The 26,247-nt window shown below is 38.6% G+C and overlaps 1 protein-coding gene across 10 annotated transcripts in view; it reads left to right on the top strand.

The window, feature by feature from the left end:
• lrrc4c (leucine rich repeat containing 4C) overlaps window positions 1-25,772 on the top strand; it is a 1,096,970-nt gene extending 1,071,198 nt beyond the window's left edge. For all 10 annotated transcript variants that reach the window (XM_062958473.1, XM_062958427.1, XM_062958370.1 and 7 more), the window contains one exon: window positions 23,111-25,772. In XM_062958473.1, coding sequence (XP_062814543.1) covers window positions 23,152-25,062 — 1,911 coding nt within the window. In that variant the 5' untranslated portion in view covers window positions 23,111-23,151 and the 3' untranslated portion in view covers window positions 25,063-25,772. The remainder of the gene's footprint in view (window positions 1-23,110) is intronic.
• Window positions 25,773-26,247: the final 475 nt, after the last annotated feature.

Below are 26,247 nucleotides of genomic sequence, written 5' to 3'. Positions count from 1 at the left end.
ATGTGTTCTTAGGTCTATACATCCTTTCCTTTGGGAATGTCTTGTAGTATAGAACAGAAACTATTTATGCATCTGATGTATTGTGTATTTCTTTAAGTATGTATTACTAAATTACCCCAAGATTGGGCAAGAATGGTACCAGACAGGTTTTCAAGGGTAGATTTCAAAAGAAGAAAACACTAGTTTCTATCATGATATTTTTGTAGAAAATCTCAACAGAAGAATTAGTTTTTTGTCCCTTTTTTAACTCTTAGTGAAGATTTTCATGAATGCTGGTGATTTCTGGGCAGGATGCTGCCGCATGTTGAGAAAATCTGTCCTGTCAAGAAAGAAATTTTGTAAATATAATTGACATATCTAATTATATTGGTTACCTGTCACAGTTGAGGGAAAATATAAAAAAGAGCACTGTAACTAGAAACTTTAAAAACTATTCAATTGTCTTAATGAATCACCCTCTTCACTATTAATTTTAACAACCGGGAAAACTTAAATGTCCAATGGGCAGAAATGTTCACAGCACATTACCTGGTGAGGACATTCATCCAGTTTATCACTCTCATGATATGTGGCTCTCATCTCTTCATTCGTCCAATGCCTTTCTGTCCTCTTGAAGTCCTAGCAGTGATTTTTTAGTATACTCATCCTAAATCCCTCACTGTGGCTGAGGGCATTTCCTAAATCCTTGCTTCTTTCTCACAATTTGTGAACTCCAACTATTTTGTGTACAAAAAAGGTGGAAGGTTCCTCCCAATTGCATGTCCCTCCAATAATAAGGTCCAAATACATGTTTCAAGACATAATTGTCTTACCTTACTTCATTCTACCATACTCTGCTTACTACCAAACTATACTAATGTAAATTCCAAGCTACAGGAACCTAGAAAAAACAGAACTCTAAAAATGTCATCCCTCCAGTTTATTCCTGTGCATGCCAATGTTGCCACATACTCCATAATCAGAAATCCAATCTGTCCCTAAAGCAGGGTATGGAGAACCTTTGACCTACTGAATGTTGTCTTAATCAATTTCCTACTATTCCCACCAGTGACCAGAGATTTTGGAAGGTGTATCAAAACAGCATATGGATAGCCAGACCCACCTCCCACCCAGTTGTTGGCACAACTTAATAGGGAGCTCTATACGTCTCTTGGCATGTTGTTAGCAATCATCTCCTATTATCCCTTGATAACATGGTCAGTAGTCAGAGAAGTTGGAGAGCCATGCCTTTTTCCCTGAAAAAAAAAACACATATCCCCCTCCCATCAATTCAAATAATGAGAAAGTGCAGTGAGATTTAAGACACCAAGGCTTCCCCCCCCCCCAGGGAATTTTTATTAATCATTTTTATTTCATAATACATAATCATAGTTACCATACATTTTCCTTTTCCATTCCCTTCTTCCCTCCCCACACCCACCCCACCCCCTTCCCTGTTGACAACTTAAACCTTATTTTCTTGTTACATGAGCCTTCTTTCCATTCTTTCCAATTTTTTCTTCCAGTTTTCGTCATATGGTTTAACAATCTGTAGCCATCTGCTAAATGGAGTCCATATTTCTTTAATTTTCTTCTGTTTGTCTGACCATAATTTTTTGCTTCTTATGATGTCCATAATATCCAGTTGTATTTGATCCCACATATATTCATACCATTTTTCAAGTGTCCATTTCTTTTTATCCTTTCACCCCCACACTATTACTGCGTGTCCGGCTCTAAACATTATCATCATTAATTCTTGGTCTTGATCCTTAATTCTTCTGTCCCCATATATCTCTGTTAACAGAATTTGCATATTTATATCAAATTTGGTTTTAGTATGTAATTCAACCTGGGTTAGAATTTGGTTCCATTTTTTTTAATCTCTTCACATTCCCACCATAGATGTAAGTACTATGCCTCCCTACTCCCACAATGCCAACATTTTGGATTTAATCCCTGAATCATGTGTGCCAGCTGAATTGGTGTTCTGTACCAAGGCTTTACTGAGATTATGTAGTTTTTTAAAGTTATTTCAACATTCAATAATATAATAAAGGAGAATCACAAGAGTTATTTTGCTACAAATAACCAGAAATCAGATAGTACAAGCTCGTTAAATATCTAAGAGATGACACCCACCCATGGGTGACAATGGCACTGCACGGAGGCCCTTTTAAGCTGCACTGCTAGTAGAATTGATTATTCCTCTAATGATAATGATGGAACTCCCTGCCAAGGGAGTGTGGGTTGTTCCTTCCTTGTTATGATTCCACAGGTAGGTAATGGCCTTTTGTTTTTAGGAAGCCTTTCAGCAATTGGCTGGCTATTGAAAATTTAGTTCTCAGAAGTCTGGTGCTAAATTCTTTTTTTCAATGTGCTATTGATCTCTTTTTAATTCACCGCTACAATTTGTTTGTACATTAGAACTATAGCACTCTGTCTTGTTTTATCTGTGCCAGTTTTTATCTTCTCATGATCAGCCTTGAATCCTAGTCCTGCCAAAGGGTGGGACATGTATGAGTCAAATAATTATAATCAGTCAGGAAATCTGTGTTGTTTGGTTTTTAGAAAGCTCCATGTTGGAGGGGGAAGCTTCTGGAAGAACAGGGCCTATCTCCACCTCATATTCTATTTTTCTCACTGCAACATTTCAGGCTTTTAGCAAAACTGGAATAGGTGAGAGTCTCTTCAAGTTTTATTTTGCATTGGTTTGAGGACTAGGAAAGATGCAAGGGAATGATGCCTTCTTTTATCCAAGCATCTCATCTTCTAGAGCAGTGGTTCTCAACCTGTGAGTCCCCAGATGTTTTGACCTTCAACTCCCAGAAATCTTAATGGCTGGTAAACTGGCTGGGATTTCTGGGAGTTGTATGCCAAAACACCTGGGGACCCACAGGTTGAGAATCACTGTTCTAGAGACTTCCAGAGAAATATTTTTCCCATTGTTCTTAAAAATAATGATGGATGACTCAGAGAGCTGTAGGGGCCACATGAAATCCCCCAAGCTATGGGCCACATGCAGCCTATAAGTTGCAAAATTCCCATCCTGCCATAAGACGATTTGTGAAAACTAGGTTCATATCTTCTGTGCCAGAAAGTTTACTTGATGACTAGTCATTAGCTTGCTATTTGATGGTCAGAGTTTTTGAATGAAGATTGGGGGGCAGGCAGATTCTGTCAGGACCAGGGGGCAAGATGAAAATGATGGGGAGGAGAGTTTTCCCACAACAGCAGTCTCTGAGCTCCAGAAATAAGAACAGCCTGATACTATTAAGGCTGAGGAAGAGCAGAACCTTTCAGGATTGGAAGCATTAGAGTCAGAAGAGGAGAAAGAGCAGGCATTGGCTTGCCCCGGCCAGCTCCAGCTCAGGTTCGGTGCCATTGAGCTGTGAAGGTCCAATCAGCTGTCTCAAAGGAGAAACATGCAGCTGTAAAGACTTGTCAGAAGCAGCTTAAAGACCAGGCTTTGGAAAAGTTTACTGCTGGAAGCACACATTGGCTACAGCCATGAATCATTGCTGACTTTGTTCCTTGAACCTTAGACTACGCTTTTGGATATTGGACTGGGACTTGTTGATGAAACTCTGTGTATTTAGACGGCTTGGAACCGGACACTGGAATTGGCTTGCTTACTTCTGTTTATTTGATTGACTACAGCTTTAAATCCTGGACTGCCTCTGACTACGCTTTAAAAGGAAGACGGTAGACTCTGACAAATTCTGTATTTTGCTTTGAATTCATTGGGAAGGAGCAGACCATAAGTCAGTCAACAAACACACATCTAGAGGTAACTTTTACCAAATAATGTGCAGTTCAGGTTACCACTATTAGAGAAGAATATTGACAAACTGGAATATTCCCAGGTGAGGGTGATTAAGAAAATAAAGAGCCTGAAAGCGAAGTCCTATAAGGAGTGGATTAAGGCATTTCTTATGTGCAGTCTGGAAAAAAGAAAACCAAATATTGATATGATAGCCACCTTTAATTATTTCATTACATAATAGTCACACTTTTATCCCTTTTTCCACAGAAAAGGGGGTGCATCTATTTTGCAATGAAAGAAATCAAATAAACTGCTGTTGAAAATTTACAAGTGTCCAGAAAAACAAATTTACCGTATATAATTGAGCATAAGCCGACCTGAATATAAACCAAGACACCTAATTTTACCACAAAAACTGGGAAAACTTATTGACTTGAGTATAAGCCGAGCGTGAGAAATACAGCAGCTACTGGTAAATTTCAAAATAAAAATAGATACCAATAAAATTACATTAACTGAGGCATAAGTAGGGTAAATGTTTTTTGAATATTTACCATATTTCAAAGAAAAACAGTAAGCTCTATCTATCTCCCCATGGGGACTCAGGCCGGCTTCCAACATAGAAACAGGCAAACATTCAATGCCTATATAAACAACGCAGGGCTAGATATAGCTCTATAATTATATATATTAATTTCACATTTGCATTTCCCCCCTGAAAAGTTTGCAAATCCTCTCTCTATATGTGTGCATTTCCCTCCTGCAATATTTGCAAGTCCCATTTATCTATGTTTACATCTATCTAGACATCTGTCTCTGTGTGTGTGTGCATATTTAAAAGGCCTATATCTATATTAATATCTATCTATCTAGACATTGCTCTATATAGAGAGAATTATATCTTTATAGGACTTGCAGAGACTTGCAAACATGTGAGTGGAAATTCATACATAACATTAATGTATACATATAGGTACAGATATACAGGTACATGGAAATCTCTAGATATCTATATGTATATAGGGTTTGCAAAGATCTGCAAACATATGAGGGGAAAATTCAAATATTAAATTAATGTATTTGTAGGGGGAAATCTATATATTATTTACAAGCTTTGGGGCATGCATTTGCCCACGGTAGAAATGCAAGCAAAGCCTTCCTAAAAACAACTTTGGCCTCTTTTCTCCTCCCCTTTCCCACCTCTTTTATTTCTCCCTCTCCCAAAAAAACCCACTCCATTTTTGTTTCCTTAGGAATAAAAAGAAATACATACCTTCTGTTGCTTTCCTTTCCCTCCCTTTTGAATCAAACATTCTTGCAATAATAGTAATAATAATAATAAATTCTTCAAATTTGCAAGAGTCTCTCTTTTTCTTCCCCTTCCATCCATGCAATCTTTTTCTTCTTCCTGGCTTGCAAGAGGTTCTGTCACTCACTCTCCTTTCACTTTTAAAAACATTCCCTCCTTGTCCCTCTCGTAAAAAATAAGATAACTCCATCCTGGGAGGAGAAGCAGAGAAGGGAGGTTTTGGAAAAGAAAACATACTGTGGCCTCCAGACTCCGCTGCTGGCTTGACCTTGACCCGATTATAAGCCGGGGGAGGCTTTTTCAGCCCCCCAAAAAGAGGTTTAAAAACTTGGCTTATCTTCAAGTATATACGGTACATATTTTGACATTCAGTCATTCACTTGCTCACTCACCCATCCCCCCACTTGTTCCCTTTCAGATATGTCCAGGACTTTATTCATTCACTCACTCACTTGCTCACCCCTTTTCAGCCTCATAAAGCACCATGCCTGAATGGTGAGTGAATGAATGAAGTGCCACTTCTCTTGCTCACACACTCACTCACCTTTCATGCATGGCGCTTCATGTGACTAAAATAAAGCATTGTGCCTGAAATGGAGTGGGTGAGTGAGTGTTGAATGGAGTGAGTAAATGAAGTGCTGGTAAAGATGTTCAAGATAGCAAGATATGTGGAAGGGAATACTACCTTCTAGTAGACCATTTACAGTGGATAAGTTGTCTTCATATTGTGTGCTGGTCATCTCATCTGCCAGCAGTATATTGGGGTGATGAATCAAGGATGTGACTTTTGTGTGAGGACTTCAAAAATACTAATTTTTCCACCCAAAAAATGGGGGTGTTACTATTACACATGATGGCTATTATGAGATGAAATATGGTAGGAATGATTTTCACACTGACTGTGGAACAAAGATGTTTTCATCTTCTCCAGAGCCGGAGCTAAACCAATGGATTCAAATTACAAGATTTCAATTAATCATTAGAATAAAATTTCTGAATGTAAGTGCTTTTCAACAATTAAATGAATTGCTTCAGAGTGGTAAGTGGTCCTCCATTGGAGGTTTTGAAAGGAAGGCCTTACGTCATCATGGGAGAAAGGTGTCTCCACTGAAGCTTTTTGACCAATCCTTGTTTCAACAACAAATCAAACTGTAATTGTGGATTTATTTGGAGCAAAATTTGCACAATGTTGGTTTACATGGAGAAAAGATTGTTCACACATTTATTTTCAAGTGTTCAGTTCATGTGCATATGTATCGAATTTTGTATATAGAAATGGCTGGATGTATAGCGTTGAACTGAGTTTTCTGCATCAGACAAGTAAAGGAAAAGCAGCTTGGTCTGCTGCTATAAGCAAAAGGGAATTCCTTAATATTATTATTTTAATACATAGTTGAAGTAATAGCATTTTACAGGCAATAGAAGAAGATATGCTGAATCCATGTTACTTCTTGAAACAGTTTTCTATGGAGTAGAGATGAAAATATTTGTGACAAAAACTGGTCTGTAATTTTACTCAGGTCATTTTTAATACTTGTCTGCTCTTTTTAAACTATAACCTCAAAAGAACAGAGGAATTATTCCCCTGTTATCTTTACATCATTTTCCCTAGTCCCTCAAAGAACTGATGCTGTTGTTGAACAAAATCATATCCTGCTTTTGGAAACAGATGGGACTAATGGAAGAAAAACAAGAGGACTGGGAAGGTCTTTTCCTGGATAGGAAACAGGTAGAACAGATGGAAGTTGAACAAACTTACACCTGAAAGAAATTTCCTTCTAAAAGCAACAATAATTTTAGCAATGTTCATCCCACATAGTTTCTGAATCCTTAGCAATTTGGTACTTAATCTGAATAAAATTGTACATAGTTGTTTTGCATACAGTTACTGTAGTTTCTTCCTAGGAAACAACATTTTGTGCAGAAAAATAATACTTTGCTGTAGAAATTAATCATGGGCCCGATATTTGTCTCATTTGTTTATTTCAGATTTTGATTTCGTGCCATCTATTTGGTTGGCATGAAATGAAAGACCCCTTTTGGAACGAAAGAAGGGGTGAAATGAAAGAGAAAGTTGCATGGTTACCATTTCTTTGTTTGGTTTTTATGCTCCCTCATGCGGCCCCAGGAATCCTTCCGCATGCCTCAGAGGAGGCCGAGGAAGTATTTGGGCTAATCAGAGCCCAAGAAAACAGTGATGTCGCCAGCAACCACTCCCAAAGTGCCCATTCACTGCTGATGGCTGGCTGGTGTGCTGCTGCTCTCTCTCCTGCCTGCAGTGCTTGCTTTCCTTGCCTTCCTTGCCGCCTAAGGTGCCTTGCTGCCAGCCAGCAGGGAAAAATATGATTTTTTTTCCTTAGCTTGGTTGCTTGGCATCTTTTTATATTTTTTCTTTGAAGGGGCTGGGAGCTTTGAAGGGGTGGGGGTGGGTTTGGGTGCTAGGGAATGTGCATGGGGCTCTGGGAGGGAGAAGGGTCTCTCTTTGAAGCCAGATGCTTTCTTCTATTTGTTGTACTTTAATCTTTTTTAAAAATTAAATCTTTATTTAATTTTAATCTTTATTTTATATCTCCCCCCTTTTCCTCCCCCTCTAATGGGTATTATGACTTTTAAAAAAAAATTCAAAGGAAAGAAATGTTTGGGCTTCTGTTGAATACCTTCTCAGTTTAGAGCACCACTATCTCTCTATCAAACCTTCAGTCTCTCTCTCTTTCTCTCTTTCTTTTTCTTTCTCTCTATCTCTAACTGGTCCCTAGGAAACCTACTTTTTCTTTCTTCCTCAACCTCTGAGCTAAAGTCATGCTTCTCCCCAAGTCCACAATATTCTGAATCAGTGAGGGTGATGTTGAACAACCTGCTCTGAACCGCTATGGCATGCTGGCAGAAATACTGTTTTCTTCACAGAGAATGCTGTTTCCTGCACAAAAGATGCTATAATTGTGGACTGATTCTGTGTAAAATTTGCACATGGTTGTTTTGAATAGAAAATATTTTCTAGTTTCTGGAGAGGAAAAAAACCTGTTACTGACACAGAAAAACAGCAATTTCCTAGACAAAACAACCTGAACTGAGGTGCTTCTTGTCAGTCCAGGATTCTTGTCATCACCATTTGTGAACATAAACGAAATAGGTTAAAATATTTTTTGAATATTTTCAAATTTTCCTATCCCCAAGAGAAAGGAACAACTTCAGGTACACAATGTTGCTTTAAAAATGAATACAAACAGTCAAAAATCATGTACAATTTTATTGAGTAGTGAATCCAAGGAAGTTTGGAGACTTAATTGTTTCAGGAAGTTTCATACTACTATGATACAATAAAGAATGTATGAGCACAACAATGTACACTTTAAGAATGAGTTTCGACAATAAATATTTAAGCACATCTAACTTTTTAAACACTTGTTCATTTACATTTCATACATAATTTAAAATCATGATAGTAAATAAAGAACAACATTCTGAAAACAGACAAACAATCAAGCCATTTAACATCTCCCAACAAAGGATTCCCTCGGGCAGGAAGTATCCAGGCCTTGAATCTACAAGGCCATTAAATGCTAATCAAGGTGATCAATTGCTGCATTCATACTTGCCTCAAACAGACAAGAATTCTTTCTCCCAACCTGGACTTTCCACAGTTTTCAACAGACCTCACATCTCTGAGGATGCCTGCCATAGATGTGGGTGAAATGTCAGGAGATAATGCTTCTGGAACATGGCCATGCAACCCAGAAAACTCATAGCAATCCAGTGATTACAGCCATGAAAGCCTTCGACAACACATAATATAACCTTGTGAGGGAACACATACAAATTTGGTAAAATTCTACTCTCTAGCAATATGGTGTCCTGCTTCTTCCACCTGAACCTTTTGTGTAACAAATTATTGCCTAAATAAGCCACCCCATAATCATGATTGTCTTTTTCATATTTTGATTTGTGAGTGTGTTTTGCTATGCAAAGATTCATCATCATGATATAGTGTGCAGCTGTTAGTTCATATGTTGATATTTTTATTTGTCAGATCCCGACATAGACATTTGGATTTACGTATTCTTTTTTCTTTTCTTTTCCCCCCTTCCCATAAGTCTTTGTCCCTTTGCTTTTCTACTCTCTCTTCTCCAATTTTGCATTTTCTTCTCTTCTTATATCTGATGCTTCTTCCAGTTCAAATCTGTTTCTTTTGTAAAATTCTTTGGTCTTTGTCACTGAGTCTAATCTATATCTTCTCTCTTTAAAGTCTATAGGTACAACTCTATACATTTGATTTAAATCCTTTTTGAGTTATACTTCCTCTCCTCTCATGAAACTTGACAAAATATTCAAATTCCATTTGCATATATCTTCTTTTTTCTTGTATGCCTCTAAAGCTTAAGCTTTGTTTTCTTTTTTCTTTTTCTTTTTTTGCTTCTCTTAATGTAAATGAATCTATTGGGTGTTCTTTTCCCCTTTTTTGCATTTGTGCATTCAAATGACTGAAATCAATAAATTAAGCATTCATTATATATAGCAATTATGGTCATTGACATTTTATGAAATTCTTTTGTGTGTAAGGGGTGGACACTCTTGGAAAAATATTTCAACTTTCTCATGCTGTAGAGAGGAACCCTTCAGAATTTAATGTACCATTCTGAATCATGATTGCATGTCATCAGATGATAATATCATGAGTGAGGCTAAATTGTGATCTATGCTATGTCACACTCTCTGAGCTCCATTTACAGCAAATATGGCCAGTTTCCTCATTCCAAGCTTGTTTGGTCCTATCATTCCATCTGTCTGGGCATGTGACAATGATTTTGAGGCTTTCCTCGTTGGCTTTTCAAAGGAGGCAAGGCAAGTGTCTAAAAAACCAAAAACCTTTTTCAGAGTAGGGATCTATGAAATGCACACTGCAAAGGGGTCAACCTGGTGTCTGAGGGCCTTTCCACACAGCCATATAATTCAGAATATCAAGGCAGATAATCCACAATATATGCTTTGAACTGGATTATCTGAGTCCACACTGACATGTAATCCGGTTCAATGTGGTTTTATACAGCTTTATGGAAGGGGCCTATCCAGTGACCATTTATTTTACTTATTTATTTTGTTACTATTCTTAAATTTTATGCACTTATTTTCCTCTTTGATTTTATTATGCATTCTCTTCCATGTATCTTTATGTATTATTATTTATTTCTATTTTCAATGTTAATGTATTACATATTGCCCAGGAACTTTGAAAATCTATTATATGATATTAAATGTGCTGAAAAATGGAATAATAAGGAGGATGCAGACTGCCCTCTGAATTCAGAGACATGCATAGCAAATTGGAAACAATGCATGAAATAATTTAACACCCATCACATGCTATTATGGCTCATGGATATTTGAAAAAGATTAGTGTTGCAGAGATCAACAAATAGTGGTTGTAAAATAAAAACAGGACTCAAAAATGTTAATTGGTTCCCACTTGCTACTTCACAGGGAAAAATAGTTAGGAATAATCCTCACGTTTTAGATGTGGATTTCAGTATGTTTCCACTAACCATTACTTACATCTTAGTGTAGCTTTGGTATTGTAAGCTACCTCCTTTGTTTCTATGACCCTTCTTACATCACTTGTATTAGAGATCTTCATTCTTGAGAAGGGATGCTGAATAAGGTTTCCAAATAAAGCAACAGTGAATGCAACAGTATAGTTTTGAGATAAAAATCATATGGAGGCAAAATAATATAACTTAAGAAGAAAATTCTAAAGTATTCATGATTTCCACCTACTGTCTTACTACATGATATAGAACAATCAATAATAGCACTATGTTTCATTTATAATTGTCAAGGTTCTCAGCCAGATAATGCTAGTGCCTCATCACTAGAAACATGACAAAGTGAAATCAAATTGCTATGATTGTATATTGTGAAAGAGCCCTAGAAAAAGATCAAATGTTCCTTATTTCAATACATTTAGATATAACAACCATTATTTGATATTTCCATCTTATATAAATGGAAAATTTAGCTAGTTTATTTGAATGCTGCCTTTTTCCCAGAGTGAGACCCAAGGTTGCTTCCAAAGCAATTGAAGAAAATTCACAATAAAATTTAAAAACAATTTAAAGCATATAAAATAAAATCAAATAGGCTCAACTGCCACAGAATTTGAAACTAGATCATTTACCTTTCACTATGTGTCTCTAATTAAAGCTCTGGTTTCTATCTTTTAAAGTTCTTTTGGCCAAAAAGATTAATATCTGTGCAACAAGGAATCTCATATCAACCTTTGGCAGTGAGAGTGACAAAAGGGATAGCACTAAATATTGCCAACGTATAAAGGCAATGTCAGAAAACCTTCATGCATGCTCTAGATTTCAAAGCGAGTTAAGATAATGATCAAAACCACAAGTAGCAGAGAATTCACAAAAGAACTTTAACCCATTCTTTCTATAGGTAGATACTGTATGTTTTCTGAAATGATCTCTCCTCAGGAACACTCTGTGGTCCACAGTATATCTTCTAGTTTTTAATTTCCTGCCATAGAATTTGGAGCCACAATTAAATACATTAAGTTAGAGTGTCCTGTGCAAACGCTTTAAATAACAAATCTTCTCTAGGTCATTTTAGGACACTAAATATACCAAACACCATACAATTAGTAGTTTTATTCAATAATGTCTTTGAAGGACTGCAAAAGGGATAGAAATTTCTAACTTGATTGTATTGACTTTTTAGCATTGAGATTAAAATGTACTGCAAGATCATCTATATATAGATATATACATGTTCTGACCATTTCTGCCTTAAAGTAAACAGCAAAACTAAACACCCAAAACCAATGAAACTTGGCCACAAAAGACATGGTCATCCCCACTGTGTTTAGACATCAAAAAACAAGAAAAATAAAGTCCTAATTAGAGGGAGATGAATAATTGTTTTTTCCCATTGCTTCCAGTTAGAAGGCAAAGCTCCACCTACTTTGTCTCCTAGCAACCCACTCAGCCATTTAATGGTGCCCAGGGCCACTTCAATTAGGCCTCTTCCACACTGCCTATAAAATACAGATTAGCTGATTTGAACTGGATTATATAGCAGTGTAAACTCAAGGCCCACACAGCTATAGTACCTATTTATAATCTTATATTATCTGCTTAGAACTGGTTTATCTTGAGTCCAACTGCCATATAATCCACTTCAGTGTGCATTTTATACAGCTGTGTAGAAGGAGCCTCACATAATCCAGTTCTAAGCAGATAATATGTTGTGACTGCGCCTTCGGGGATTATGGTTGATGGGGATGGAATTCGAAGAGGAAGAAAAAACCCCCGTGATGAGGGTTCACTGGAGGAGTTGCGCAGGAAGCGACTTAGAGAGCTATATGGGGGATCTTCTGAGGAAGATTCAGATGGGGAGATGGATGCTGAGGAACAGGTGGTGGCTGGGGAAGCGGGCACTGAATGGGCACAGCCACCGGAGATGTCTGGGGATTTGGGGTCTATGGATACTTCTGAACCTGGGGTTTCTGCAGGAGCTGATCCCAATTGGGATGCTTGGAGAAGGGAGGGTGGTTCTTTAAGTGTTCATGGGGCTAAGTGTGGGCAGGATGATTGGGACTCCGACGAATTGCTAGGTACTCCAGATCCACGAGCTCTAGCTGTGTGGAGCTCAGACTCTGAGTAGATTTGGGACACCTGGTGTTTGGGTGTGAGTGTTTGGTCACCCAGGAGGAAGGGGAATAAAATGGGAATGTTTGGCCACTGCACTTTGCGTGTGGCAAGGTGTTGCTGAGGCGCCATTGGGATCTCTGTGTTTCCATGAAGACTGGACTTGGACTATGATTTGAGTCTGCTGTTATCACCTAGCTTGGCTCTCGCTGTGTCTTATCGTGGACCTGTTTTGGATGACTGCACCCTCTTCAGACCTCGGATCGGAATTTGACCTTGCTACTGCCTTCGCCCTGTGATTGATGACTACTATCGGCTTTTGACTCCTGGCTTGCTCTTTGGACACCGCTGTTATCTCCTGACCTGACTTTGGAATCCCGGACGACGTCTTTTCACCATCCTTTTGGAGCCTTCGGCTTTATCCACATTGTGGAAGCAGTCTACTGCATTCTTGGTTTGTTTGTTTGTTTCCTGACCAATTTGGTGTTTTCTTTTGGGAACTGGTCCTTTGAAAACTACAGAGCCGGCTGGCAGGGCTTGGACTCAGAAAGTGCAGTTTGCACTAAGTTTGTTTAGCCTTGTTTTTACCTGCTTGTGTTGCTGAATTATATTTTTTGTTTGAACTGCTCTTGAAGCACTGATAGTGAAGTGTTTCAAGGTTTTTTCTGTGTTAACATTACTTTTTGGCTTATCTGCTGAATAAACTCTATTTTTGTTCGCTAATTGGCATCTGACTCTTGACATAATATAAGATTATAAATATACAGTAGAGTCTCACTTATCCAACATAAACACCCCTTCAGAATGTTGGATAAGCGAATATGTTGGATAAGAAGGAATTAAGGAAAAGTCTATTCAACATCAAATTACGTTATGATTTTACAAATTAAGCACCAAAACATCATGTTATACAACAAATTTGACAGAAAAAGTAGTTCAATGTGCGGTGATGCTCTGTAGTAATTACTGTATTTACAAATTTAGCACCAAAACATCACAATGTATTGAAAACATTGACTACAAAAACATTGACTACTAAAAGGCCGACTGTGTTGGATAATCCAGAACATTGGATAAGCGAATGTTGGATAAGTGAGACTCTACTATAATATGAAATAATTATTGTGGAATAATAATACAGAACAATATAATCTCTAAAACCAGGACAGAAAATAAAGAGCAACACTGATAGCCGGGCAAAGCTAGTGTTATCTAACCTAGGAATCACAGTCCTTTACCTAAGACGCCAGTCCTCAGACTGCAGCCCTCCAGCTGTTTGGGCCTTCAACTTACAGAATTCCTAACTATTGAACAAGCCGGCTAGGTCTTCTAGGAATTGGAGATCCTGACAGCTGGAGGGCCACTGTTTGAAGCTGTGGTTCTTCACTGTTGTAAACATACACTCTGCAGATGAACAGAGATATAGTGCAAAATACTGTTGTTAAACCACACAATTAGACCTTTGTGCTGAAAGTGTATTCTTCAGTAAACTTCTGGAAACTTTCTGTTCCTAATGGAAGTCATTGCAAGCCTCCCCTGTTGCTGCCATGGCGGCATGCACTGCTTCCTCTCCTCTTTTTCCTTGGAGCCTGGCTGAAGTTGGTATGCACTATAGGAAGGGCTTAATGGTGAAAGGGAAGAGGAAGTGGCATAGGATGGGTAAATCAGCCCATCCGATGAGGTAGTTAATGTGAAAGGCTCCTTAATCAGCTCCACTGCAGCCAAACTGCACACAGAGCTGATCCAGGGTAACATGGAACAAGGTCACCTTAACATGGCCTTGATCCTCATTAACCAAAGCTGTGGAGTGCTTCAAATGTAACCCCAGAATTTGAAGCAACCAGTGACTTTGGACCCATGTAAACAGTTAGGCTGGTTCCAAGTCAGAACCAGCTGCAACTGTTTATACTGCTACCCCTGTTCCCCTGTTCCCAGAGCACCTACTGTCCCTTCCCATTTTCCTTATCTGTGGGTGTGACATGAGTTATGCTGGTCGCTCATTGTCTGTAGCAATGTCAGTCAGGGTGATAGGGCAATCAGGGAAGAGAGGGGGGGGAGAGGAAGGGTCAATTCATCTTCTCCTCCTTTTCTTTACTTTGTCACTCTGACACCCCACCTGGGTGACTGGTAGGACCCATGTCATTCCCAGAGACCACAGCAAGGAGGACATGGTAAGGAATCTTGTTCAGTAGCACCAAATTGAGTTTGATACTGTTGAGTAGTGAGGAGCCCCTCCTGCTTCTGTTGTAGTTGTGTGCCTTCAATTCATTTCTGATTCATAGCAACTAAAGGGAAGCCTATCATGGTGTATTCCAGGCAAAATTGGTTCAGGGAGGATTTGCTATTGCCTTACTGTAGAGCTGAGAGAATGTGACTCACCCTGGATATGCCTAGTGGATTTCCCTGGCTGAGTGGATTTTGAGTAACTCTTTTTTCTCAGAGACCTAGTTCAGCACTCAAACCAGTACTGCATGTTGTCATTTCCAACTAGGGATGTGAAATTTCCATAATCATCCTTAAAACCCCACAACCATTCTCATTTCATCCAAGTGTTATATCAAGTAGTGAGCATTGTGTTTTCTTCCCACATAGACACATGTGTGCTTTTGGTATGCATTTTTCCTATTCTGCCCATGTTTACAGGATTTTCTTTGTGATCTGCCATTTTGATCTGCCAAATGTTGACGAGAGTGCTTGATTTTTTAATCTTAACTTTTAGTCACAGATTTATTTTTTTTAATTTTTTTTACATTTGTAAATAATTCTCCTTCCCTACTTAAAATGCATTCATCTGGTGGCTAATGTTATGTGAAACAAGCTCATTCAAAAAACGTTAGCTTTTTGAGGAATCAAGTTGGGCACTCCATTGCCCAGATTTCCCAGATGTAAAAAAACATACTGAACAAATTCATAATTATCGATGCATGATAGAGAGATTTTAAGGGTATCCTTGAAGCTCTACTGGATAACTTCCACAATTGTTACATGGTAGGATTTTGAGGGGGGGGGGGGGGGTTGGCCAATGTTTTTAAATAAAACAGCATCATTGAAAGAGGAATTTGGTTTAGTGTCCTTTTATCTTTTTTATCACAACTTAATGTGATCCATTATTCAGGAGGATTAAAAAGTAAACCAAGAAAAAAATTCAAATAAGCAACATTCTTTAGTTGATAATCATTGGTATTTCAGAATAAAAGTTGTACAGCACAATCTTGTACATGTTTACCTTTAAGTAAACCTCAGCATATTCAGTGAGGCATACTTCTAAATAGAGTGTTTGAATAGCAGTATTAATGTGTCATTAATATGTGTTGTCGAAGGCTTTCATGGCTGGGATCACAAGGTTGTTGTGTGTTTTCCGGGCAGTATGGCCATGTTCCAGAAGTATTCTCTCCTGACGTTTCACCCACATCTACGGCAGGCATCCTCAGGGCTGACTTAACATTCCACAACTCACTGGTGGGAAGAGGCTAGATGTGTCACATTGCAGTGTCCAGTTTTCTAATGTTATAGAATAGTTGATGAGGCTCTTTGGCTTTTAAAGTGGATTGCAGAAGATGTCAAATTAGGGAACAGATCATAGCTACATCATAATTGCTACTGTAAGTCTCTCATGGAGGGTGAGATGGGCAGGATATAAATGCAGTACATAAATAAACAAACAAATAAACAAATAAAATTGTCTCTCACTAAGCATGGCTATCGGAATAGTTTCTGAGTTTCAATTTGGAAAAAGAGCTGGGCATGTTTAGCCTGCAGAAGAGAAGGCTGAGAGGAGACATAATAGCCATGTACAAATATCGGCCCGGGGCTGTGGCGCAGACGGGAGAGCAAGCCAGTGCAATTAACTGCAATGAATCACTGACCAGGAGGTCATAAGTTCGAGGCCCGCTCGGTGCTATGTTGTTTGTCTTTGTCCTGTGTTAAAAGGCATTGAATGTTTGCCAATATGTGTAATGTGATCCGTTCTGAGTCCCCTTCGGGGTGAGAAGGGCGGAATATAAATGCTGTAAATAAATAAATAAATATGTGAGGGGAAGTCATAGGGAGGAGGGAGCAAGCTTGTTTTCTACTGCCCTGCAGACTAGGATGCAAAACAATGGCTTCAAACTACAGGAAAGGAGATTCCACCTGAACATTAGGAAGGACATCCTCACTGTGAGAGCTGTTTGGCAGGGGAACTCTCGGAGTGTGGTGGAGGCTCCTTCTTTGGAGGTTTTTAAGCAGAGGCTGGATGGCCATCTGTCGGGGTGCTTTGAATGAGATTTTCCTGCTTCTTGCAGGGGGTTGGACTGGATAGATCGTGAGGTCTCTTCCAACTCTACGATTCTATGATTCTATGAAAACATCTAGATCACTGCATTTCATACAGTGGAAATTAAAAGTTTGGATAGTGTCACTGATTTGTTTCTATTGTACATATTCATTCTGTTCTATCAAAAGTTGTGATGTAGGACTGTACCAGCATTCTGTAGATAATGCTGCAGCCTAGGATGTGAATTGCACTGAATGTGTTCTTGGAGTAGCAAGTTAAATTCTTGTTTTTTTAAGAACTTGTATTTGGTAGTAGTGGCTTGTAGAACCTTCTTGGATATTTTGTTATATCCCTGCAGGACAATAACATGAATTTTGCTTAGGCTCATAATGGATAGCTGGAGCCAATCAAACTCAAATTCAATTATTTTCTGCTAGAGATAGGGCACTGCTATATCATGTACAGATTGCCCAGAAAAAGGACCTAAACAATTAAATAATTGTGTATGTGTGTGAGGTCCTTGATGTCAAGAATTATAGGTAGTTGCCTTGAGTACTATGCCTTGAGTACTATTTTTGTAACTTTGATTGTAAAAAAACACACACACACATTTGTATTATTATTATTATTATTATTATTATTATTATTATTATTATTATTATTATTATTATTATGTTTATTTGTACCCTGCTTTTTCTCTCTACAAGGAGCTGCAGCTACAACCAATCAAACAGCTATTCCCTACATTGATTCACTATATTTCTCTTTGACATCAAATGGTGCTACCCGAACTAAAGACCTTCAGCTTTAAAAGATACAGTTTGTAACTGAGGTTTTTAAAAATGCATTTTGAATTGGCAGGTGACAGTTTCCTTGATAATCAGTTTTTTTCAATGTGCTCATCTACCTTTATCTACCTAGGGAATAATGCCTTGTGGCATTATTCCCTAGCTTTCTCCCTCACAACCATTTTGGTAGATACATTATGTCTGCAACCCCTCCCCCAGTATTTTAATTCTTTCAGCAAAACCAGATCAATATAATGGCATCAACCACTTGAAAATGTCAAAGAAACAACTATTATCTGTTAGATCATTTTAATGATAGCACATGCCATTGAATTGCATGCAAAAAAACAGAATAATGGCATCTCATATTTTAAAAGCAATATGTTACAGGTCCTGTTATTACTTTTTGTAATATGCTACTTTGAAGGTTAGATTATGATGATTTTACACATCCACATTCATCATTTGATCATATGACAAATCATTCAAGATCAGCAACTACAAATTCTCCAGAAAATCTGATTTTCCCTAGAATCATAAAATCATAGAATAGTAGAGTTGGAAGAGACCTCATGGGCCATCTTGTCCAACCCCCTGCTAAGAAGCAGGAAATCGCATTCCCTCTACTTGTCCATTCTGCTCTGGAGGGTTTGGAAACAACCAGAGACAGCAAATATGGACTGAAAATATCCTTGGAATATTTAGAAAAGACCTAAGAAGTTTTTAGTATTTACCAAAATTCCTCTTTAAGCATGAATGTTTAATGGAAGCAGTTTATGGATTTTGCCCCAATTACTTTGCAATAGACCATGATAGTTTTTCAAGTGATGAACGTTTATTCCACTTATAAGAGTGAGCTAAGCATTAGCTTAGTTACACAGTCAAATGTATATACCTATCTATGGGACACAAAGTTGGGCAAAATAGCTTGACATAACACCTGTATTTTAAGCCCATGATTAGGGCTCCACCTACGCTGCGATGTAATGTCTTTTGAAATGGCATTATATTGTCCATGTAGACTCATCTAATGCAGTTTGAATCTGCATTATATGCAGTTTCAAACTGCAATATATAGCAGTGTAGATAGGGACTGGACTGAAAACCAATAAACTTGAAACAAAATAGAAAGGAGATATCAGCATGCACTGGGAAATAGTACAAGAAGCATTAATCTGTGAAAGAATCCAATAATGTTGACTCTGAAGAGGAGTATTATACACATAATATGTTGTGTTCATTTCAATGAACAGTTTCCTGACTCCTACTTCATTTCTTTCTCCCCCCCCCCCCCCCCCGCACACTCTCTGTTAGTGCTGGGGGAGGGGTTGGGGGGAGGTCATTCTAAGCTTTAATCTCCAGTCTTTGCAGTTGTCCTCAGAGTGCAAGTCTTCAAACTGCCAAGAAAAGCCTTAATGGTTTTCTGTTATTGCAATAATCTAGTTTCAAACATGCATAAGTAAATTCATAAATATATATTATCTGATTATAAATATAGGCTTTTCCCCCTAAATTGACACCTTTGTAAAAAAATAATGTATTTTCATCCTGTATAAGGATTTTTTCCCTATCTTTCTTCCTTACTACAAAATGAAACAATTTGAAGCTCAGAATGAAAAACCTTTGGCTGATAGTATATCTGTTCTCTTAAATGCATGTATTATGTATCTGTGTGCTCTGGGTTATAAATGTGCTTGGAGCTTGCTGTAATTTATAAGGCTTCACTTTTGGCTGATTTATAGGAAATTTCATTAATCTTTACAGCACAAGGACCTTGCAGTGAACAGCAGATTGGAAATGAATCCAGGGCTGGTCTTTTTTTTTTTTTTAAAAAAAAAGGAGCTTCCACGAATGAATCAGCACAGAGAGACTCTGTATGGTTATGATTTACCAAGTCGAAAGTCGTCCCCCCCCCCCCCCCCCCTGGTTATATTAGGATCTGAAGAAAACATTTTTGGAGCATCTCTCTGAAATTGCTAACCCTGCAGCTATGGAAGATGGGGATGTGCGTGTATGTGTGTTTGTATATGTATAAGAGATTTAAATAGCCATCCTTTATTCCTGTGTTCAGCACACATTTACTAATGAGAGTTTCTCTGCTGCTATGTCCAAATAGAAGGGTAGAAAGTATATCAGGAAATCAGATGAGTCTGCTTAATAGGGGAAGAGAACTGGTGCTCAGCTCAGCAATTTGTTGAAGCTTCTATTTTATCTGAAACCATGCTATTCAACATCTACATGAAACCGCTGGGAGAGGTCATCCGGAGTTTTGGAGGGCGTTGCCATCTCTACGCAGATGACACGCAAATCCACTACTCCTTTCCATCTGAATCCAAGGAAGCCCCTCGGATGCTGAACCAGTGCCTGGCCGCTGTGGCGGACTGGATGAGGAGGAACAAGCTGAGGATCAATCCTGACAAGACAGAGGCCCTCCTGGTCAGTCGCGCGTCAGATCGGGGTATTGGGTGGCAACCTGTCCTGGACGGGGTTGCACTCCCCCTGAAATCACAGGTCCGCAGTTTGGGGGTCCTTCTGGACTCAGCGCTGACGCTTGAGGCTCAGGTGTCGGCGGTGGCCAGGAGGGCCTTCGCACAACTCAAACTTGTGCGCCAACTGCGACCATACCTCGTGAAGTCTGACTTGACCACGGTGGTGCATGCCTTAGTTACCTCTAGACTGGACTACTGTAATGCGCTCTACGTGGGGCTTCCCTTGAAGACGGCCCGGAAACTACAATTGGTTCAGCGCTCGGCGGCCAGATTAATTACAGGGGCGAGCTACAGGGAGAGATCTACTCCCCTGTTCAAGGAGCTCCACTGGCTGCCGTTCACCTTCCGGTCCCAATTCAAGGTGAATACCATCATTTATAAGGCCCTAAACGGTTTGGGACCCACCTACCTTCGTGACCGTATCTCCTATTATAAACCTATTCGATCCCTCCGCTCATCCGGGGAGGCCCTTCTTTCGCCACTGCCTTTATCCCAGGCCCGTCTAGTGGGAACGAGAGAGAGGGCCTTTTCTGCTGTGGCCCCCCGACTGTGGAATTCATTGCCCTCTGAGATCAGGCAAGCCCCCACCTTATTGGCTTTTAAGAAAGATCTAAAAACGTGGCTTTTTCGATGTGCCTTCGGGGAGTAAATGTTATATACCTCTTGATTACTCCCCTTGGATTTTATCCTTTGGACTGTTTGGACTGTTCCGTCTTATACCCCTGTTCTCTTTATTTATATGCCTCTCTCTCCCGAGTTTTTAATTAAATGTTCATGTGGCCCGCCCTGTCTGCTCTGATTTGCGTTGTAATGTATATGATTATTTTGTACTATTATATTGTGTTATGATATATTGTTTTATTTTGTTATATTGTATCGTGTCTGGGCATGGCCCCATGTAAGCCGCCCCGAGTCCCCATTGGGGAGATGGTGGCGGGTTATAAATAAAGTTTTATTATTATTATTATTATTATTATTATTATTATTATTATTATTATTATTATTATCTGCTTTCCTGAAATAAGCAAACAATAAGCATTTTGTCAGCATTTGTTTTCATGTAGTATAAGGCTGTTCTTGAACTACTGCTCATGTCAACATTGTATCCCACTTTGGGCATCCTGTGATACAAGAAGTAAATGGTGCAAAAGTGAAGCCACAGGTTGATGGATCTGGCTATGAGTTAAAATAGGTGGCCAGGCCATACTAGCTGGGAGGCTGGGTCCTGCAGTTCAAAAATAACATAATTTTAACAGGCCTCCCAGCATTGTGTCACTATCTGTTCTCAGGCTTAGCCAAGTAGGGCCAAAGTCACTCCAAAGCCGAGAGGGAGTATGCATGTGACTTGGTTTAATGCTTTGCATTTCTGTTGTAGCACACTTATGAAAAGGATTAGCCACCCATTTTATTTCCCAGTACGATTTCTTTTTTCCTATTTCTGGTGCTGCTTTTCTTTTTTGTTATAATCTTGTGCATTAACCTTTGTAGTTTTTCTCAAGGATAGCTCTCTAACTGCCAAGAAATGCTTTAATGGGTTTATGTTATTGTAATAAGCTGTATGTAGTCTCTGCCTCCCTGTATCTCTCTCTTTTTGTCTACATCTCTTTTTTACACAGGTTGAATATCCCTTGTGTGGAACTGCAAATCCCCAAACCCTCTAAAATACAAAACTGTCCACATGAGTAGCTGAGATAGTAACATCCTTGTTCTCTGATGGTTCAATATACTATTTTTGCATGTACAAAATTATCCAAATTATTGTAAATAAAATTATCTTCAGGCTATCTCTGCAAGGTTTATCTGAAAAATGAATGTTAGACTTGAGTCCCATTTTCAAAATATCTCGTTATAGACAAATATAGGTATTTCAAAATCCGGGGCAGGGGGCGGGATCTAAAATCCAAAACACTTTTGGTCCTACACATTTTGGAGACAGGATCAACCTGTCACAGAGATACATAGACCTGATATTTTATCTTGGAGTTATATAGAAATTCTTCCCAAAGGAATGATCCACATAGGAAGCTCCAATAAATATTCAACCTCCATCTTGAGAACTTGCCATATTCATTAGATAACTCTTGTGTAGTCAGAAGATTTTAGGAAGTGGATTGCAATCTATGAAAGCACATTCTGGAATAAATTAGTCTAAAAGATGGCACGTGGTTCTTTTCCCCTCTTCTTTTTGATGCTTTGTTGAGTCAAAATACTTTTTAATTCAGCTAATTTATTTTTAATTTTTGTTTATGTCTGAAGACTGATTTTATGGGACTCTGTTTTAATTTTTAAAATGTTCTGCTAAGACTTGATGTGAATTTCAGCTACTGGTTTCTGTGTCCAATAACAGGAAACTCAAAATGGATGATAAGAATGAAATGCATTATAGCAGTGGTTCTCAACCTGGAGCCCTCAGATGTTTTTGGCCTTCAACTTCCAGAAATCCTAACAGCTGGTAAACTGGCTAGGATTTCTGGGAGTTGTAGACCAAAACACCTGGGGACCCACAAGTTGAGAACCACTGCATTACAGGACATTATCATGTTGGTTTCCCTAGAAATTCTTTAAATCTATTCATAATAGAATTGCTAATCTGATATTAAAATGTATTTTATAAATCGTGAGTCAGTTTTATAATTTCTATTTAACATATATTTTAATTTTAATTTTTAATATTAATATTTTAAGATACTAATCTCAAAAAAAATCTTGAGATTAATAGTTCTAGCTAGGTATGAGAAATTATATGCATAATTGGTTTTTATTATATAGTTAGGAAACTAAATATTTATCTATGAATAAATACATAAATAAACAAATGATCATCTAACATTTGAGACTAATCCCTCTCTTTCTTTCTCTCTTTCTCTCATTTCAGACTATTAGACTCCTGAAGGACCAACACCAAATAAATTATGAATGTTGAACAAGATGACCTTACATCCACAGCAGATAATGATAGGTCCTAGGTTTAACAGGGCCCTATTTGACCCCTTGCTTGTGGTGCTATTAGCTCTCCAACTTCTTGTTGTCGCTGGTTTGGTCAGAGCTCAGACCTGTCCTTCTGTCTGTTCCTGTAGCAATCAATTTAGCAAAGTAATTTGTGTAAGAAAGAATCTGAGAGAGGTCCCTGACGCCATCTCAACCAACACCCGGTTATTGAATCTCCATGAGAACCAGATCCAAATAATTAAGGTGAATAGCTTCAAACACCTGAGGCATTTAGAAGTATTGCAGCTTAGCAGGAATCACATTAGAACAATTGAAATAGGGGCCTTCAATGGTCTGGCTAATCTTAATACTTTGGAACTCTTTGACAATCGTCTTAGCACCATCCCAAATGGGGCTTTTGTGTACTTGTCAAAACTGAAGGAGCTTTGGCTGCGAAACAACCCCATTGAGAGCATTCCTTCTTATGCTTTTAATAGAATCCCCTCCCTGCGAAGATTGGATTTGGGGGAATTAAAAAGGCTTTCATATATCTCAGAAGGTGCCTTTGAAGGTCTGTCCAATTTAAGGTATTTGAACCTTGCTATGTGTAACCTTCGGGAGATTCCTAACCTCACACCACTTATAAAACTGGATGAACTAGATCTTTCTGGGAACCACTTAAATTCTATCAAGCCAGGGTCCTTTCAAGGCTTAATGCACCTTCAAAAATTGTGGCTAATCCAATCCCAGATTCAAGTGATTGAAAGGAATGCCTTTGATAACCTTCAGTCACTAGTAGAGATCAACTTGGCCCACAACAATCTAACACTACTGCCTCATGACCTCTTCACACCTCTCCGTCTTGAAAGAATCCACCTACATCACAATCCTTGGAACTGCAATTGTGACATTCTATGGCTCAGCTGGTGGATTAAGGACAAAGCGCCCTCAAACACTGCATGTTGTGCCCGTTGCAATACACCTCCAAGCCTGAAAGGAAGGTACATTGGTGAACTGGACCTGAATTACTTCACATGCTACGCTCCTGTGATTGTGGAGCCACCTACAGACCTCAACGTCACTGAAGGCATGGCTGCGGAGCTGAAATGTCGAGCATCAACATCCCTGACCTCTATATCTTGGATTACTCCAAATGGGTCTGTTATAACACATGGGGCTTATAGGGTTCGGATTTCTGTGCTCAGTGATGGCACATTAAATTTTACAAGGGTGACTGCTCAAGACACGGGCTTGTATACATGCTTGGTGAGTAACTCTGTTGGGAATACCACAGCTTCTGCAACACTCAATGTAACTGCACAGGAGTGTATTACATATTTTTCAACTATCACAGTAGAAACTGTGGAACCTTCTCAGGATGAGGCGCGGACCACAGAGCAAGTTTGGCCCACACCAGTCATTGAATGGGACACCACCAATGCAACAACCTCTCTCACTCCACAGAGCACAAGGTCAACGGAAAAAACATTTACTCTCCCTGTGACAGATCCAAGCAATGGAATCCCAGGCATAGATGAGGTTATGAAGACTACCAAAATCATAATTGGTTGTTTTGTGGCAATCACTCTTATGGCTGCTGTGATGTTGGTCATTTTCTACAAAATGCGGAAACAACATCACCGGCAAAACCACCATGCTCCAACGCGAACTGTAGAGATCATTAATGTGGATGATGAGCTTACAGGTGACACACCCATAGAAAGTCATTTGCCCATGCCAGCAATAGAGCATGAGCACCTCAATCACTATAACTCTTATAAGTCTCCTTTCAACCACACAACAACAGTTAACACAATAAATTCCATACACAGTTCAGTGCATGAACCATTATTGATCCGAATGAACTCAAAAGACAATGTGCAAGAGACTCAGATCTAAAACATTTACAAATTTAAGGGGAATTTAAAACAAAAAAAGACAGTTTATTAAAAAATGACACAAATGACTGGGCTAAATCTACTGTTTCAAAAAAGTGTCTTTACAAAAAAGAAATTTATTTATTAAAAATTCTATTGTGGGCGAAAGCAGACAAAATTATGTGTATTCCTCAGAACCTCTTTTTGCTGCACTTATTTACCCTACTTCTTTCCCTCCCCTTTCTTCTCTCCCCTCCCACCTTCCCATTCCCATTCCCATTTGCCATATTTTTCATAGAACAACTTGATTCTCTAAAAAAAACTGGTCTAGGAATTTTTGTAAGAATTCTGTTAACGCTTTGGGAATTTTTATGGTGAATTCTAGTGGTGAGATCCGGTCTATTTTGTCTTTTCTCATTTCATTTTCTTCTCATGCCCTTTTTGAAATGGTTCAACAGGGGAATGGATGTTAGTGCTAGACTCATAAGAACAATCAAGGAACAACAACACAAAAACAACAAAATACTTTCCTTTAAAAAAATCACATGATGACCTATTCTGTATTTCCTAAAGGGACCATTCTGTGGAAGACGGGGGTGGGAATTCCAAGAGATTAATTTTCATGTGAGCATCTATAAAACCCATGATCTTTTAAACAATTCTAGAACCAGGATTTGTAGTTCAAACACTAAAATAAGATTATAAATAAAATATTGTTGGTTTTTTTCTGTATTTGGAAACAACTCATTTTAAGTGTGGTTTTAAAATGTCAAAAGGTGGTTCAACATTTTGCATTTTCCCTGCATCTTTTCACAGCAACAAAAGGAAAAAAAAGCTTTACAACAACATTATTCTTGCAATGTTTTGGATTTTAAATGAAAATTAATTGTATGTTTATTTTTGGTCATATTGAAATCACCCTAATAGTTCAAAATCCATAGATTTCAACAAGCTTCAAATGCATTTCATGTAATCTGTACACATTCAGGTGGTGATATGGAACCTGCTACAGCAAGTCTTATCAGTCTTCTTAGGTAATGTGAAAAGTATGACGTTTTCCATATGGAAGTTTTCTGGGTTATGTGGAAAGAGAACACTGGTAGATAGATGATGGTTTTCATGTTAGTAGAGTAATGTAACCCTTCTCGGTTTTACTCCACACTTTGAAGGAGTTATGAAAGGTTCTAAGCATCTTTGGGAGAGGTTA

The sequence above is a fragment of the Anolis carolinensis genome, chromosome 1 (assembly GCF_035594765.1).
Source record: "Anolis carolinensis isolate JA03-04 chromosome 1, rAnoCar3.1.pri, whole genome shotgun sequence".
Classification (NCBI taxonomy): Eukaryota; Metazoa; Chordata; class Lepidosauria; order Squamata; family Dactyloidae; genus Anolis; species Anolis carolinensis.
Note: the sequence above shows the minus strand (reverse complement) of the source record. Positions and strands in the feature narration are given on the sequence as shown.